General features: G+C 44.4%; 1 protein-coding gene across 12 annotated transcripts in view; it reads left to right on the forward strand.

Annotated features, from left to right (window-relative positions):
• Positions 1–16,810, forward strand: part of SETD4 (SET domain containing 4) — a 136,911-nt gene that overhangs the window by 21,587 nt on the left and 98,514 nt on the right. For 6 of the 12 annotated variants that reach the window (XM_061192872.1, XM_061192877.1, XM_061192876.1 and 3 more), the window contains one exon: positions 1,013–1,256. In XM_061192872.1, coding sequence (XP_061048855.1) covers positions 1,013–1,147 — 135 coding nt within the window. In that variant the 3' untranslated portion in view covers positions 1,148–1,256. The other 6 variants (XR_009701237.1, XR_009701236.1, XR_009701239.1 and 3 more) reach the window with 2 other exon arrangements.

Raw genomic sequence — 16,810 nt, forward strand, 5'->3', positions numbered from 1 at the left:
GATAGGGATAGTCCACCTTCTTAGGGTGTTGTTAATGCCTTAATAAATGAACACTGATGTAATCCGTGTTTTGACTGTTAACATGTGTCTACACCTTTTAATGGGTAAAATTATTGCATGAATTCTTGGTAATAGATTTTTAAGGTACTCTTTCCCTTTTATTTTTTAATTTTTTTTAGTTAAAAAAATTTTTTTTTGGCTGGGTTTGGTCTTCGTTGCTGCACGCGGGCTTTCTCTAGTTGCAGTGAGCAGGGGCTGCTCTTCGTTGCGGTGCGCAGGCTTCTCATTGCGGTGGCTTCTCTTGTTGTGGAGCATGTGCTCTAGGCGCGTGGGCTTCAGTAGTTGTGGCACGCGGGCCCTAGAGTGCACAGGCTTCTGTAGTTGCGGTGCATGGGCTCAGTAGTTGCGGCCCACGGGCTCTGGAGCACAGGCTCAGTAGTTGCGGCGCACGGGCTGAGTTGCTCCGCGGCATGTGGGATCTTCCCTGACCAGGGATCGAACCCGTGTCGCCTGCATTGGCAGGCTGATTCTTAACCACTGCACCACAAGGGAAGTCCCGTCTTTCCCTTTTATTTAATAAGTGTTTTAATAAAATGAGGAATTAGCTTATTTGAATGAAAATATTACTAGGATTAAAAAAAATAATTTTATTGAACCTTGAAGACATTGTGTTGAGTGAAATAAACCACGACCCAAAAAGACAAATACCCTGTACTGTATGATTCCACTTAAATGAGATATCTGAAATAGGCAAATTTATAGAGACAGAAAGTAGAGTAGAGGTTACCAGGGATTTGGGGAGGGGGAAATGGGGAGTTAATGTTTGATGGGTACAGAGTTTCTGTTTGGGATGATGAAAAAGTTCTGGAGATGGATGGAGGCTATGGTTATATAACACTGTGAATGTACTTAGTGTCACTGAATTGTACATATAAAAATGGTCAAAATGTTAAATTTTATGTTTATGTATATTTTACTACACTAAAGAAAATCATTTAAAAATAACTTCCAGGTTTCTCATATGAAAGATGAAGAAGTGGCTTTGATAAACCAACTAACTTTGGTAGAAACACTGTGGACAGAAGAGCTGAAGATTCTCCAGGCCTCTGCTGAGACCCTAACCAGTTTGCAGACAGCTTTTACGTAACTTCACCGAAGTGCAGGTGATCACCTCTAATGGTGGGTGTGACTTCTTAAACATTTTTAAACTAAGGTTTATTTTATATAGACTCATTTACAGTCAATGAACGGTTTCTATTAAACAGTTATCTGCGTAATCCTGCTCCTCCTGCTTCTGTCTGTGGGGTGGAGTGGTGGCCGCCTGGGGACGTCGAAGGGCATCTGCAGGGGCAGAGCAGGTCCTGGGGACTCCGTCCCATCGGCATTTCTGTTGCTGTCAAAGCAAATAGCAGTCCTGGAGGAAGACGTCCGAGGAACGTATGAATTGTCACGGGAGGGCGAGGCTGGGAGGGAGCCGGCGTCAGCCCGGGGCTCCGTTTGTGGTCTTCCTCTGGGCGTCCTGCTTCTTACCTGACCCAGCGGCCGTAAAAGCACAAGACGTCGTGCTGCTCTATGCTCTGATGCCAGCGGGTTAGGGTTGAGGGGCCTGTGGCATGTGGTGGTGAGTGGCTGGGTGGCTTTGGAGGGGGCAGTGTGGGGCAGTGCCCAGCAGTCTTGGCTCCCAGCCGGGCTCCGCCCCCGCCGCTTTGAGCTAGAGCGACGCACTTCGAATCTTCCGTCCTTGATTGCCCATCCGGAAACGAGATTGTTACGGGGGTCCTGCGGCACAGGCCCGGGTGGCGCTGCCCCTCCCCGTCTGCGCCTCCCCTGCCCGCTGAGGACCAGGGATTAGCTCACGGGGAGGGCCCCTCCAGCCCGACTCCCTGTGATTTCTGTGCACAGGGAGTGAGTTCGTCCTTGTCGAGCAGGAGACTCGTGGAGCCTCACCAGTCCTCCCTCTGTTTACAGTTTCCCAGAATGTGTTCAAATCTCTGGTCAGCCCGTGTCCCTTTCCCATTCTCTGTGGTGGGTGTTTAATAGCCCTTTTATTCTGCTCCTTTTCTTCATTTTAATGGGGGTATTGGGAGGAATAGGAGATAAAGTTTTGTGCTCACTTGGTCATTTTGAATTAAGGCTTTGCTTTCCTTTTTTTTCTTTTTTTTTAAAAAAAATATAAGCACTTTAGGCTGTTGACGGCACTCTGAGTATAGTTTTTATATAAAGTGTGCTTTAATTAGTACTTTTTAGATCTTGGCTCTGGATTTATACTTTTCACAGCGTTTTCATGCCTGTCAATTAACAACTGTGAAGGGGTCAGAGCGGGTGTCATCATATATCCCAGAAGCAAATACGTGCGTATTATAAAAACTGGACGTTGTTGAAACATACGGCAGTAACGTTTATTAAACGTTAGCGTCGCTGGGTCGACGCCCTGTGCTCGGGCCTTGATGCGCGGAGTTTTACGGAAGCCTGACAGCCGCCCTATTTTACAAACAAAGACGGGAAGAAACGGCCCGAGATCCCACACCTAGCGTGTGGCAGAGCGACGGTGCCCCCTCAGCCGACCCTTCGGGGGGCACGGGTCACAGCTCGGGGGCGTCAGTGTCCGGAATTCCCCGTGCTCTCCGGACTCGGGTACGCGCCTCTCCCCCATCCTCACCGACGGCCGCGCTCCTCGCCCTCCTCGCCCTCCTCGCCCACAGGCCTTGGTGGGCGCGCGGCTGCACTGCAGGTTTCGTTGGGGAGTCCGCGACGGGGTCGGCCTCGCTCTCGCCGCCCTGCGATGTGAGAGCCGTGCTGAGAAACATCCCGGGAGCCGGTCCCTGCACCGGCTGACGTGGCCGCGCCGGGTCCCACCGCCAGCCCCTCCCCGGGAAGGCGCGAGCGCGCAGGCGCAGCGTGGCTGGTCCCGGGGTGGAAGCGGGTCCTGCCCGGCGAGCGAGGGGCTGGCCCTTGTGCTCCGTGGGCCCAGCGTCTCGGCCCGCGTGCCTTCCCGGCGTGGACGCATCGAGCTGGCCGTTGCAGGAGGCTTCTGGGGGTTTCCAGGAGGACGGGGCGGGTCCCCGCACCTCGCTGGGCAGGGCTTACCTGACTGCCCGTTTGGGAAGAAGGGCTGGGCCCCCTGCGCAGCTCTTTCAGTTTCGCCCCTGGGGGAACCCAGCTCCACCCAGCGCAGCCGTGCCTCAGTGGGGACGTCTGCTTGATTCTGGGCCTCTGTGTAGGGAAACTGACCTAAGGCCATGGTCATATTTTGACCTCTGTCCTTACCTAGGAGTATTTTTTATCCTTTTCAGAACTAGCGTGGGAAGGGGGTGTATACGCTCCTCAGCCCTCGGGGATCCCTGGATGGGTCATGGGGGGCAGAGGCTGCCCCAGCCCCGGCGTTTCTGTTGCCCAGAGTCCTGTCTTCCCTGCCCTGTTTTGAGCCTTCCCCAGAAGCGAATTCCTCTTGTGAAGCTCAACAAAAACAAGTGAACGGGGCCCACTCACCTCAGGGATCAGAGTTAGAAATAAAACATCTTCATTATTGTATCTTGAGCATCTCTCCCTGTTCATGGATGCAGTTGAGGTTGACTTTGTTGTTGTTGTTTGTTTTTTTTTTAAAGATTTTTTTGATGTGTACCATTGTTTTAAAAGTCTTTATTGAATTTGTTACAGTCTTTGCTTCTGTTTTATGTTTCCGTTTTTTGGCCATGAGGCATGTGGGATCTTAGCTCCCCGAGCAGGGATTGAACCCGCACCCCCTGCATTGGAAGGCGAAGTCTTAACCACTGGACGCGCCAGGGACGTCCCCCCTGACTCTGCTTTTTAATAGCTGTAGTGTGTTTCATGATACACTATACCAGGGATTCACCAACTTTTTCTGTAAAGGACCAAATAGTAAATATTTTAAGCTTTCTGGGCCATATGGTCTTTGTCCCAACTGTAGTGCACAGCAGCTATAGACAATGTGCAGACACGCGTGGCTGTGTTCCAGTAAAGCTTGATTTACCAAGACAGGCCACGGGCCATGGGGTGCTGACCCTGCACTACAGCATCATTTATTTTTCCTGTCCCGTATTCGTGGACATTTAGGACCTAAATATATTAATTGTTACTTGAGAGTGCTTTATACCTTTAGAAATTAAAGCCCCTCGCCCCCCAACAGGAAAAACTTCGCAGACCCATGTGGTACTTGTGCTTTAGTTGTCCGTGGTTAGAAAAAATGGGCAATGACAAGAAGCAACTACTCAGAGACATTGACAAATGAGAGCTATTTCATCATCCATGACAGATCTACTCTGATTTGTAAACAGCAGTATAATAAGGGCCTACTGTATTCACTTTGTTATAAAGCAGAAGCTAACACACCATTGTAAAGCAATTATACTTCAATAAAGATGTTTAAAAAAAAAAAAAAAAAAGGGCGTACTGTATAGCACGGGGGACTCTACTCAATGCTCTGTAATGACCTATATGGGAAAATAATCTAAAAAAGAGTGGATATAAGTATATGTATAACTAGCACAACATTGTAAACTAACTATACTCCAATAAAAATTAATTAAAAAAAAGAAAGAAAACAGCAGTGTAAGACTTTCACTTTGCAGATGACACTTGGTGTATAAATGCATTCAGACTCTTTGCAAGAAACGCGTGGCTCCTGTGGACAGTCTGGCCCTCAGGGCGAACCCCAGGGAGGCCACACACCGCCTCCCTAGGCTCGCCCTTGCCAGTCCCTGTGAGGGCCAGCACCCCGCGTCTGCCCACACAGGGGGGGCAGCCTGCACTGTCCTTTACCAGCAGAACTGTTTGCTCCCTTCTCCCATGCACCGCCCCTCCCCACCACTGCCGTTGTTCTCCTTTCCCCTTTTTTGTTTTCTCTCTCCTAGGCCTTGGGCAGGCCTGAGGTTCGTAGTACACCCACCTGTTGGTATCTGGTTCCGGAGTTTGTGGGTGGTAAACCTCCAACTGCTGCCTTGGCCTGAGGGGGCAGACACCAAGAAGTGAAGGATGATTTGAGGCATTCCTGAAATCTTGCAAGCTAAAAATAGAGGAGACTCTCCTCGGACTGGGGCACCTTAAGTGCTTCTGCCTGAAGGCGGAGACTGTCAATGACTTTCAGGAAATCAGCGCTGTAATGCTGTGAAAATGGCTTTCACTGAAACACATGGACACCCCCTTGGAGGGGAGTCCGGGCACAGAAATGGGGGACTTATTTTAGCTCCTCCTTTAGTTGGTAAACAGCAGCTATATTCTGTGGTAGATTAGTGTTGGGCCGCAGTAAGTTTTGTCCCGAGGAGGAAAGTATAACAAAACTTATTTTGGGTTGTCAGCTGACATTTGAATATAGAGCTTTGTCAGGAATGCCACCATGTTGGTTTACTTGGAAAAGAGCTTTGTTTTACAGGTCCAGGAAGTCACGTGTGAATTAAAGGGAACAAGAAGATTAGGAGGAAGGCCTGATGCACTTTTCTACATCCCTGCCAATGTACCACACACACCAGTGTCATTGTATCACATACACCAGGGTCATTGTACCACAGGCAACAATGTCACACCACATACAACAATGCAGTGTACCACATACGACGGTGTCATTGTACCACATACACCAGGATCATTGTACCACATACAACGATACAATGTGTCATGTACAGCAGTGCCATCTGCTGTCTCTCCAGGGCTGTTCCCGCTCACCTTGCAGAGGGCATTTCTCTGTCTTCATCATTTTGTTGTAACCTTTCCTTGAGGGGATATTTTCTTGTTTAACTTCTTTCTGTTCCATGTAGTTTTAACATTAGGCTATGAGTAAAATTTAAAAAAACCTGCTCACAGAAATATAGTAAGATTTAAGAAAAATGTAAGGTTACCGCTTCACACCCACTAGCACAGCAATCATAAAAAAGTGGATAATAACGCATGTTGTTGAGGATATGGAGAAATCGGAACCCCACACACTGCTGGTGGGAAAGGAAGATGGTGTACTTCCTTTGGAAAATAGTTTGGCAGTGGCTCAAGAGGTTGATAAGCATAGAGTTATTTTATGACCCAACAATTCCCCCTTTAGGTACATACCCAAGAGAATTGAAAACATATGTCCACACAAAAACATGAGCATGAATATTCATAGCAGCATTATTCATAACAGCCCCAAACCCAGATGTCCATCAGTGGATGAATGGATAGATAAACAAAATGTGGTCTTCCCATAAAATGGAATATCATTCGGCCATAGAAAGGAATGAAGTACCAACACATGCCACATGGATGGACCTTAAAAACGTTATGCTAAATGAAAGAATCCAGTCACAAAAAGCCACATAGAATTTTATTTGCATGAAATTCCCAGAATAGACCAATCTGTAGAGATGGAAAGTAGATTAGCAGGTGCTGTGGCGTGGGGCAGGGTGCTAGAGGGATTGGAGGGTGACAGCCAAAGAGTAGGGGGTTTCTTTTTGGGTTGATGAAAATGTTCTAAAATTGTGGTGATAGTTGCACAACTCTGAATATAGTAAAACCCATTGAATTATATACTTTAAATGGGTGAATGGTATGGCATGTGAGTTGTATTTCAGTAAAGCTATTTTTTAAAAAAAAGTAGGGTTAGTACCTATTGGAGAATTCTATCCCTTTTCTTTTTTAATTTTTTAAATTGGTTTCTGGCCACGCCACTGTGCGGCTTGTGGGATCTTAGTTCCCTGATGAGGAATTGAACCTGCGCCCTCGGCAGTGAAAGTGCAGGGTCCTAACCACAGAACCGCCAGGGAATTCAATTCTATCCCTCTTCTCATGCTCAGCTAACACTTTTTCACAGGCAGGGCTAGAGTTTGTCAGTCTGATGACGATGGTAGAGGCCTGGCAGCGTTAGGTCCTCTGCCCCACGCGTGACATTTATCACCTCGTTTAATTCTTACAGTGATCTGTGCGGTAATAACTTTCCTGATTTTGTAAATGTGGAGACAAAGGTTCAGAAAGGTAGAGTTATTGCTGAGGTCACACAGCTAGGATTCAAACCTCGGTCAACCTCCATACCCCACTCTCCTAAAGTTCATGCCGCTGTGACTGTGTGAAGCACGGGCAGGCTTAGGTGGGCACCTGCCCTCACCTGCTTAGGACCACGTGGACTCAAAGTGGAGCTGGAGTGGTCGCCCTTGGACAGGCATTTGGAGGGCTGGGATCTGCGGTCCTGCTGTTTAAGCACGCTCCCTCCTGGCTTGACCACTGGCCTTCTCTTGACAAGCAGAGACGCCTTAGTCCATGGAAGAGCAGACTCAGGGCCCAGGGAACCTGACTTCACATTGACCCCCACGTTTTAGAGAAAAGGAAGCAGGCTCCGAGGAGAGAAGGAATGCGGAGTGACGTGAGGGTGGCGGTGAGGCTGCGCTCCATCGCAGGCAGGAGGGGCCTTTATTAGGAGCACATTTGTCACAGTGGGGTCCCCTGACCCTGGCATCAGGAAACAGCCAGGGTGCGCGAGCCCAGTCCAGACCCACTGAGTCAGCCTCTGGGAGGTAGGTCCGGGAATGTGTATTTGTTGAGGCCCCAGGTGATTTCAGGGCGCACTGTCTGCAAACCACTGACCCAGAGACGCCAGAGGAGGGGCTGCGCCCTCACCCTGAGCCCTGGTCCCTGGTCCCAGGGCTTCAGTTGTCATTTCGCAGGTTCTTGAGGTGAAGTGTTAGACAGACCTGAGCCTCGATCGTGTGACTCTGACCCTGGGCCTCTGAATATGTGTAGCATCAGAGGGTGGCGGTGAGAGACGTCCTCGGGGTGATCCACTCTGACCCCTCATTTTGTGGGTGAAGCTCCCAGACAGTGAGAAGCTTGCTCTGGGCCATGGACTTAGCATCAGAACCCACATTTTCTTGCTGTTTCTAGCAGACTTTCTGCTTTCCTGCATCCTCCTTCCAGAGTGTAAGATCCAGATACTGTCCCAAATGAACTCCCCAAACTGTATTCTTCCAGGGAAGAATCAGAAAGTGGGAGCGGGGCTGTTGGAGGAGAAAGGGAAGCAAACGGTAGCATCAGCCTGAGAAGGGTTGGAGAAGGGACGCGCTGGAGCTGAGTCCTTCCTGGGTTTGGCCTCTGTCCTCATTTCAGCCCCTCCTCTGGTCTCACGGTGGCTCTGAGACGCACGTATTACGTCTTTATTAGATGTGAAGAAACTGAGGCATAGAGGGGTCAGGGGACTTATCCCACACCATACAGTTGGGGTTTGACCCCAGGAGTGTCTGAGTTCAAGTCTGTCACCTGTCAGCCACACCTGTTTCTGCCTCCAAAGATGGGCAGCCTAGGGTGCAGGGTAGGGATGGGCCACCTCAGAGCAGTTTTTGTTGTGTCTCATTTTTGTGTTATAATGGGCGACCTCATTGGCCACAAGGAACCGGCAGCACCGAGCTTTGAGGAGAAAGAAGGCCTGCCCGGAAGTCCCTGCGGGCCAAGCCCTCTCCCTGCAGCCTTACTTTTTATGGTCGAATTTCAGTTTTCCAGCCTCTCCCACTCACCGTGAAGACCCACATCCCATAAAGGGCAGCAGGTGTTATTAGAGGGGCAAGAAGGGGAGAATGGTCCCGCCAGGCAGGCTTCTCCCATTCCGGAGGAATTTGTCCTGGGGTGAGGGTCCCTGTTGATCTCAAGGGTCCCTGTCCAGCTCTGCAGGTCTGGCCACAAGCCTTTGGACGCCTTCTGGTGCCTAGAATCAGGAGGTGAGGCAAAACCCAGGACTGCAAAGCATCTACTAAGCAGTTATTAGGGCAGTAAGTAATTGCAGTTCTAACTTTGCCCTTTTCACAAAGGGAGACTCTAAACTGATTAAGAGGAGAGGGGGTTTCAGGATGTCATTGAGGAAGCCGGTCAAGTATAGAGCATGTTGGAGATGGGCAGCACAGACCTTCGATTCTCAGGTCATCTCTGGGACTCAGTGTCCTGGGTGACTGGCCTTTGAGCCTCAGATAGTGAAGGTGGGACCAGCGGTTCGCAGCCTTAACCATTCAAGGGAATCACATGTGGAGCCTTTTTAAAAAAACTTTATTGAGGAATAATTGACAAATATAATTGTATGTATTTAAAATGTACAACGTTATGATTTGATATATTGATACATACACATTGTAGAATGATTACCAAGATCAAGATAATTAACACATCTATTATCTCACACAGTTAACTCATTGTGTGCCTGGGGGTGTGTGTGTGTGTGGTGGGAATGCTTAAGATTTACTTTCAGCAACTTTCAAGTACATAATACCATATTATTAACTAGTCACCATGTTGTGCATTAGACCCTCAGAACTTATTCTTCTGATAATTGAAAATTTATACCCTTTGACATTTCCCCCTCCTTCCAACCCCTGATAACCACCATTCTATTTTCTGTTTCTATGAAATTGGATTTTTAAAAAAATTCCACATATAAGTGATAACATAAGTATTTGTCTTTCTCGATCTGGGTTATCTCCAAATTCATCCATGTTGTCGCAAATGACAGGATTTCATTCTTTTTTTATGTTTGAGTAATATTCCATTGTATATATGTGCCACATTTTCTTTATTCGTTCATCTGTTGAAGGACATTTTAAGTTGTTTCCATATCTTGGCTATTGTGAATAATGCTGCAGTGAACATCGGTGTATGCATATTTCTTTGAGATACTGATTTCAGTTCCTTCAGATATAACCCAGGAATGGGATTGCTGGGTCATAGGGTAGTTAAATCTTTACTTTTTTGAGGAACCGCCATACTGTTTTCCATAAAGGCTGTATCAGTTTACATTTCCATCAACAGTGTATAAGGGTTCCCTTTTCTCCACATCCACACCGACACTTGTTATCTTTTGTCTTTTAAATAATAGCCATCCTAGCAGGTGTGAGGTGGTTTTGATTTGCATTTCCCTGATGATTAGTGATGTTGAGCACCTTCTCATATAACTCTTGTATGCCTTCTTTGGAAAAAGGTCTATTCAGGTCCTTTGCCTGTTTTTAAATTGGATTATTTGCTTTTTTGCTATTGAGTTGTATGAGTTCTTTGTATATTTTCAGATACACAGTTTGTGAATATTTTCTCCCATCCTGTAGGCTGACTTTTAAAATTATTGCTTGTTTCCTTTGCTGTGTAGAAGCTCTTTAGTTTGATACAGTTCCACTTGTTTATTTTAGCTTCTGTTGCCTGTACTTTTGATATCTTATCTAAGAAGTCATTGCCAAGACCACTGTCAAAGATCTTTTTCCCTATGTTTTACTCCAGGAGTTTTACAGTTTCAGGTCTTACATTTAAGTCTTTGATCCATTTTGAAATAATTTTTGTGTGTGGTGTAAGATAGTGGTCCATTCTTTTGCATGTAGATATCTGGTTTTCTCCACACCATTTGTTAGAAGAGATTATTCTTTCTCCAATGTGGATTTTTGGTACCCTTTCAAAAATTAGTTGACCATATATGTGTGGGTTTACGCCTGGGCTCTCTATTCTGTTCCACTGGTCTATGTGACTGTTTTTATGCCAGTACCATACTTTTTTGATTACTGTAGCTTTGTAATATAGTCTGAAATCAGGACATATGATACCTCCAACTTTGTTCTTCTTTCTCATGATTACTGTGGCTATTCAGGGTCTTTTGTGGTTCCATACAAATTGTAGGGTAGTTTTTTTTTCTGTTTCTGTGAAAAATGCCATTAGAATTTTGATAGGGATTGCACTGAATCTCTAGAACACTTTGGGTAGTATGGACATTTTCATAATATTAATTCTTCCAATCCATGAACATGGAATATATTTACATTTATTTGTGTCTTCTTCAGTCTGTTTCAACACTGTCTTATAGTTTTAAGTACAGGTCTTTCACATCCTTGGTTAATTTATTCCTAAGTATTTTATAGTTTTTGATGCTTTTATAAATGGGATTGCTTTCTTAATTTGTCTTTCAGATAGTTTGTTATTAGTGTATAGAAATGCAAATGATTTCTGATGTTGATTTTGTATCCTGCAATTTATTTATTAGTTCTAACAGATTTTTGGTGAATCTTTAGGGTTATCTATGTCTAAGATTATATCATCTGCAAACATAATTTTGCTACTTCCTTTCTGAGTTGGACGCCTTTTATTTCTTTTTCTTACCTAATTGCTAAGGCTAGGACTTCCAGTACTATGTTGAATAGAAATGGTGAGAGTAGGTATCCTTGTCTTGTTCCTGATCTTAGAGGAAAGGCTTTATAATTTTACCATTGAGTATGATGTAGCTGTGGACTTTTCATATACGACCTTTATTATGCTGAGGAACGTTTCTTTTATAGTTGATTTGTTGAGAGTTTTTATCATGAAGGGATGTTAGGTTTTGTCAAGTGCTTTTTCTGCATCTATTGAAATGATCATTTGATTATTATCCTTCATTCTGTTAATGTGATGTATCACATTTATTGATTTACATATGTTCAATTATCCTTGCATCCCAAGGATGAATCCCACTTAATCATGGTTTGTGATCATTTCAGAGTGTTCTTGAATTCAGTTTGCTAGTATCTTGGTGAGGATTTTTGCATCTGTGTTCATCCTTTGATGATTGACCTATAGTTTTCTTTTCTTGTAGTGTCCTTGTCTGGCTTTGGTATCTGGGTAATGCTCGTCTTGTAAAATGAGTTTGGAAGTTTTCCTCCCCCTTCAGTTTTTTAGAAGAGTTTGAAAAGGATTGGTATTAATTTTTCTTTAAATGTTTGGTAGAATTCACCTGTGAAGTCATCTGGGCTTTTATTTGTTGGAGATTTTTGATTACCCATTTAATCTCCTTACTCATTATTGGTCTGTTCATACTTTCTGTTACTTCATGTTTCATTCTTGGTAAGTTGTGTGTTTCTAGGAAATTATCCGTTTCTTCTAAATTAATTCATTAACATATAGTTGTTCATGGTAGTCTCTTATGATCTTTTGAATTTCTGTGGTGTCAGTTATAATGTCTCTTCTTTCATTTATAATTTTATTAATTTGAGTAATCTGTTTTTTTCCCCTTCGTCTAGCTAAAGGCTTGTCAATTTTATTTATCTTTTCAAAAAACCAACTCTTAGTTTTGTTGATCTTTTTCTATTATCTTTCTCATCTCTATTTCCTTTATTTATATTCTAATTTTTATTTCATTCCTTATGCTAACTTTGGGCTTAGTTTATTTTTCCTTTTCTAGTTCCTTCAGGAGTAAGGTTAGGTTGTTTATTTGAGATCTTTTTTCTTAATGTAGGCATTCATTGCTATAAACTTCCCTCTTAGAACCACTTTTGCTGCGTTGCATAAGTTTTTGTATGCTGTGTTTCTATTATTGTTTGTCTCTAGATATTTTTTTATTCCTTCTTTGACCTATTGGTTGTTCAGAAGTGTGTTGTTTAATTTCCACGTATTTGTGAAGTTTCCAGCTGTCCTCGTTACTGATTTCTAGTCTCATACCATTGCGGTTGGAAAAGATACTCAATATGATTTCAGTCTGCTTAAATTTCTTAAGACTTGTTTTGTGACCTAACATGATTTACCCTGGAGAATGTTTCATGTGTGCTAGAGAAGAACGTTGGATGGAATGTTCTTTACATGTCTATTAGGTCTATTTGATTGAAAGTGTCTTTCAAGTCTATTTTTAAAATTGATTCTCTCTGGATGATCTACCCATTGTTTAAGGTGAGGTATTGAAATCACCCACGATTATTGCATTGCTATCTATTTTTTGCCTTTATTAATAGCTTTATTAATAATTGTTTAATATATTTAGGTGCTTCAATACTGGGTGCATATATGTTTCCAGTTGTTATATCCTCTTGATTAATTCACCCCTTTATCATTATAACAATATAATGACCTTCTTTGTCTTTCATTACAATGTTTGACTTAAAGTCTATATTGTGTGATATAGGTATAGCTGTCTCAGCTTTCTTGGTTTCCACTTACATAAAATATCTTCACTTTCAGCCTATGTCTTTAAAGCTTACATGACTCTCTTCTAAGCAGTATATATAGTTGGGTTTTGTTTTTTTGTCCATTCAGTTACTTTTTGCCTTTTAAATAGAAAATTTAAACCATTTACGTTTAGAGTAGTTATTGATAGGCAAAGACTTACTATTGCTATTTCATTAATTTCTTTCTAATTGTTTTGTAGTTTCTTTGTTCCTCTCTTCCTTTTTTGCTGTTTTTCTTTGTGAGTTGATTTTTTATATAGTGGTATGCTTTGATTCTTTTTTTCTTTATCATTTATGTATCTATACAATAGATACTTTGTGCTTTGTGGTTACCATGAGGCTTTCATAATACATCTTGTTGTTATAACTGTTAAACTTATAACTTAACTTCAGTTGCATAAAAGTGTTCTACACATTTTCTTGCTCACACCCTCAACTTATATTGTTGATGTCCCACTTTACAACTTTTTATACTATGTATCCATTAACAAAATATTGTAGCTATAATTATTTTTAAGACTTTTGTCTCTTAGCCTATATGCTAGAGTTCAAAGTGACTTACACACCACCATTACAGTATTAGGGTATTTTGAATTCTACTATACCCTTACCAGTAAAGTTGATACTTCCATGTTTTCATGTTACTAATTAGTGTCTTTTTGTTTCAGCTTGAAGAACTCCCATTAGCATTTCTTGTAAGGCAGGTCTAGTGCTGATAAATTCCCTCAGCTTTTGTTTTTCTGGGAAAGTCTTTATTTCTCTTTCATTAATGAAGTACAGTTATTCTAGATGAAGTATTCTTGGTGAATAGTTTTTTTCCTTGAGCATTTTGAATGTGTCATCCCCTCTTCTGGCCTGCAAGGTTTCTGCTGAGAAATTTGCTGATAGCCTTATTGGGATTCCCTTGTATGTGATGAGTCTCTTTTCTCTTTCTGTTTTAAAATTTCTCTTTGTCTTTGATTTTTGAGAGGTTAATTATAATGTATCTTGGTGAATATCTCTTTGGGTTATATCTATTTGGGGACCTTTGGGTTTTATGTACCTGGATGGCCGTGTCTCTCCCCAGATTTAGGAATTTTTCAGCTATGATTTCTTTAACTATGTTTCTGTCCTTTTCTCTCTCTCTTCTTTTGTTTTGTTTTGTTTTGTTTTGTTTTGTTTGATAGTATCCCATAATTCACATAAGTTTTCTTCAGTCTTTTTCAATCTAATTTTTTTCTCCTCTGTCTGGATAATATTAAGAAATCTATCTTCGAGTTCACAGATTCTTTTTTTTTTTTTTAGTTTTTAAAATTTTATTTTTGGCTGCGTTGGGTCTTTGTTGCTGCGCGCGGGCTTTCTCTGGTTGCGGAGAGCGGGGGCTACTCTTCGTTGTGGTGTGCGGACTTCTCACTGCTGTGGCTTCTCTTGTTGTGGAGCACGGGCTCTAGGCTCGCGGGTTTCAGTAGTTGCAGCACGCAGGCTCAGTAGTTGTGGTTCGTGGTCTCTAGAGCGCAGGCTCAGTAGTTGTGGCACATGGGCTTAGTTGCTCCGCGCCATGTGGGATCTTCCTGGACCAGGGATCAAACCCGTGTCCTCTGCATTGGCAGGCGGATTCTTAACCACTGTGCCACCAGGGAAGTCCGAGTTCACAGATTCTTATTCTGCCTGAGAGCTTCAACAGCTCTCTATTGCATTTTTTCATTCCATTCATTGTGGTCTTCAGCTCCAGAGTTTGTTTGGTTCTTTTTAAAAATGATTTCTGTCTGTTTGTTGAGCTTATTTTGTTCATTTATTGTTTTCCTGAATTCGTTAAGTTGTGTTCTCCTAAATCTTGCTGAACTTCCTAAAATAATTATTTTGAAATCTTTTTTTGATAACTCTCAGATCTCCATTTCTTTGGGATTGGTTACTGGAAAATCATTATGTTCCTTTGGTGGTGTCATGTTTCCTTGCTTTTTCATGTTTCTGATGGCTTTGCATTGATGTCTGTGCATTTGAGGGTGCATTCACTTTTTGGACTGGCTTCAGTGGGAAAAGACTTTCACCTAAATGTGGTTGCAAGGGTGCTAGCCTGGTGGGATACAGTGTCTTTCATTCTTGGAAGACACAGCAGCATAGTCTCCATGCAGCTCTGTCAGCTGAGGTCATCGTAGGTGCAGACTGCTGGAATATTCTGTGGCCAAGACTGCAAAGGTCCTATGGGTAGGAGTGGCAACAAAGGCTTTTGGGAACTTTGGAGGTGAAGGTTGCTGGGGTCTTCTGCTTTTCCCATGGGAGGAAGTTCTAGCCAATGGGATCCCTCTTGGCTCTGGTCTGGTGTGCTGGCAAACAGTAGAAGTGGAGCTGGAGTCCTGGGACCACTTGCTGAGGCAGCATCCCTTGTGTCTAAGGTGTGGGCATGTACAGATGGCCTGTGGAACCAAGGTCTGGGTCTCTGGGTCTCACCACAGTGACTCTGGCTGGCGGGGGGTGGTGATGCAGCAGTGGCACAGACCCTGGGGTGACAAGGTGCAGCAATGGCTTGGTCCTCGGCCCCAGGGGGCAGGGGGCAGTAGCAGCACAGCCTGCAGATGGTGGGTTGAAGTCCCAACTTTGACCCCAGAGGGCAGTTGTAGGACGGTAGTAGCACCTACCTGGTGGTGGCTTGTTAAAACCTTGTGTTAGGATCCAGGGAGCAGGGCTCAGGGCAGTGGCAGTGCCTCTGGCAATGACAGTTCAGAGCTTTGACCTGGGACCGAGGGGCAGGCCTGGGAGCACTGATAGTGTGGCTTGGCAATGATGGTTCAGAGTGGTGGCCTGAGTCGTGGGGTTGGGGCTCAGGGCAGCCCCATCAGTGATGATTCAGAGCCAAGACCTGGGAGCTGGGTGTGAGGCTCAGGGCAGTAACAGTGTGGTACTGGTAATGGTCAGAGTGTGACCTGGGACCCAGAGGGTGGGGCTCAGGGCAGCAGAGGCTGCCCCGGAAATGGTGGCACAAAGCTGTGACCTGAGACTGAGAGCAGGGCTCTGGGCAGCCGTGGCTCCCATCATGTATACGATGATGCGCTGTGAGGTCCTGATCCCAGAGAGTGGGGCACAGCAGTGCCTGGGGCCTCTGAGGCCAGTGACAGCTCCAGCCCTAGGGAGGGGACATGGTTGTGGGCACTCCGGGCAGCTCTGTCAGCTGGGATCAGCGTTGGTGTAGACTAGGGGAGACCTCAGTAGCAAAGGCTGCAGACGTACACAGTGGTGAGGCGCTGGGCTTCTGCTTTCCTTTTCTCCAGGAAGTGGAATTCCTCTGGGGGTGATCTCCCTGGCACTCAGATGCTCTTGACTTGAGGATGGGGTAACACAGGTAAAATGCTTCCTGTACTTTTTTACATGGCCATCCTCGGTTTTTGAGCTCTGCAGGATTTTTGATGCTTCTTCATTGTATTCCAGAGCTTTCCCTGAGCTATTTTTGTTGGTTTGCAGTTGTTTATTCTTGTGAGGAGATGAACATTGGGACCTCCTAGCCCTCCACCTTGCTGATGTCATCTCCTTCTCACATGCAGAGCTTTAAAAACTGCAGAGGCCGGGGTCCCATCCCGAGGGTCTGATTTAATTGGTCTGGGGTGTGCCAATATCCTGGGGGTCCTAAAGCTCCCAGGTGACTTTGCTCTTCACCAGAGTTTCCTTTCTGAGTCTCTGGGCTACAGGAACAAGCTCCTTTAACTTCTCCCAGCTGGAACATTCTGGATTTTCAAGCCCACAATTACAATAGTTTTGGGAGGCAGGAGAGAGAATGCCAGTTGCTGTACCATTGAACAAGTTTATGCTGCCTAAATAATTTTTAAAATAGTACCAATCCATGCTGAGTACAGATTAATCCAAAGCACCAATGCTTTAACATTCAGTTTAGCCAGGACAGTGAAATATGAGTGGCCAGACCACAACAGGGGCTCAGT

This window comes from Eubalaena glacialis, chromosome 6, assembly GCF_028564815.1.
Source record: "Eubalaena glacialis isolate mEubGla1 chromosome 6, mEubGla1.1.hap2.+ XY, whole genome shotgun sequence".
In the NCBI taxonomy this organism is placed as follows: Eukaryota; Metazoa; Chordata; class Mammalia; order Artiodactyla; family Balaenidae; genus Eubalaena; species Eubalaena glacialis.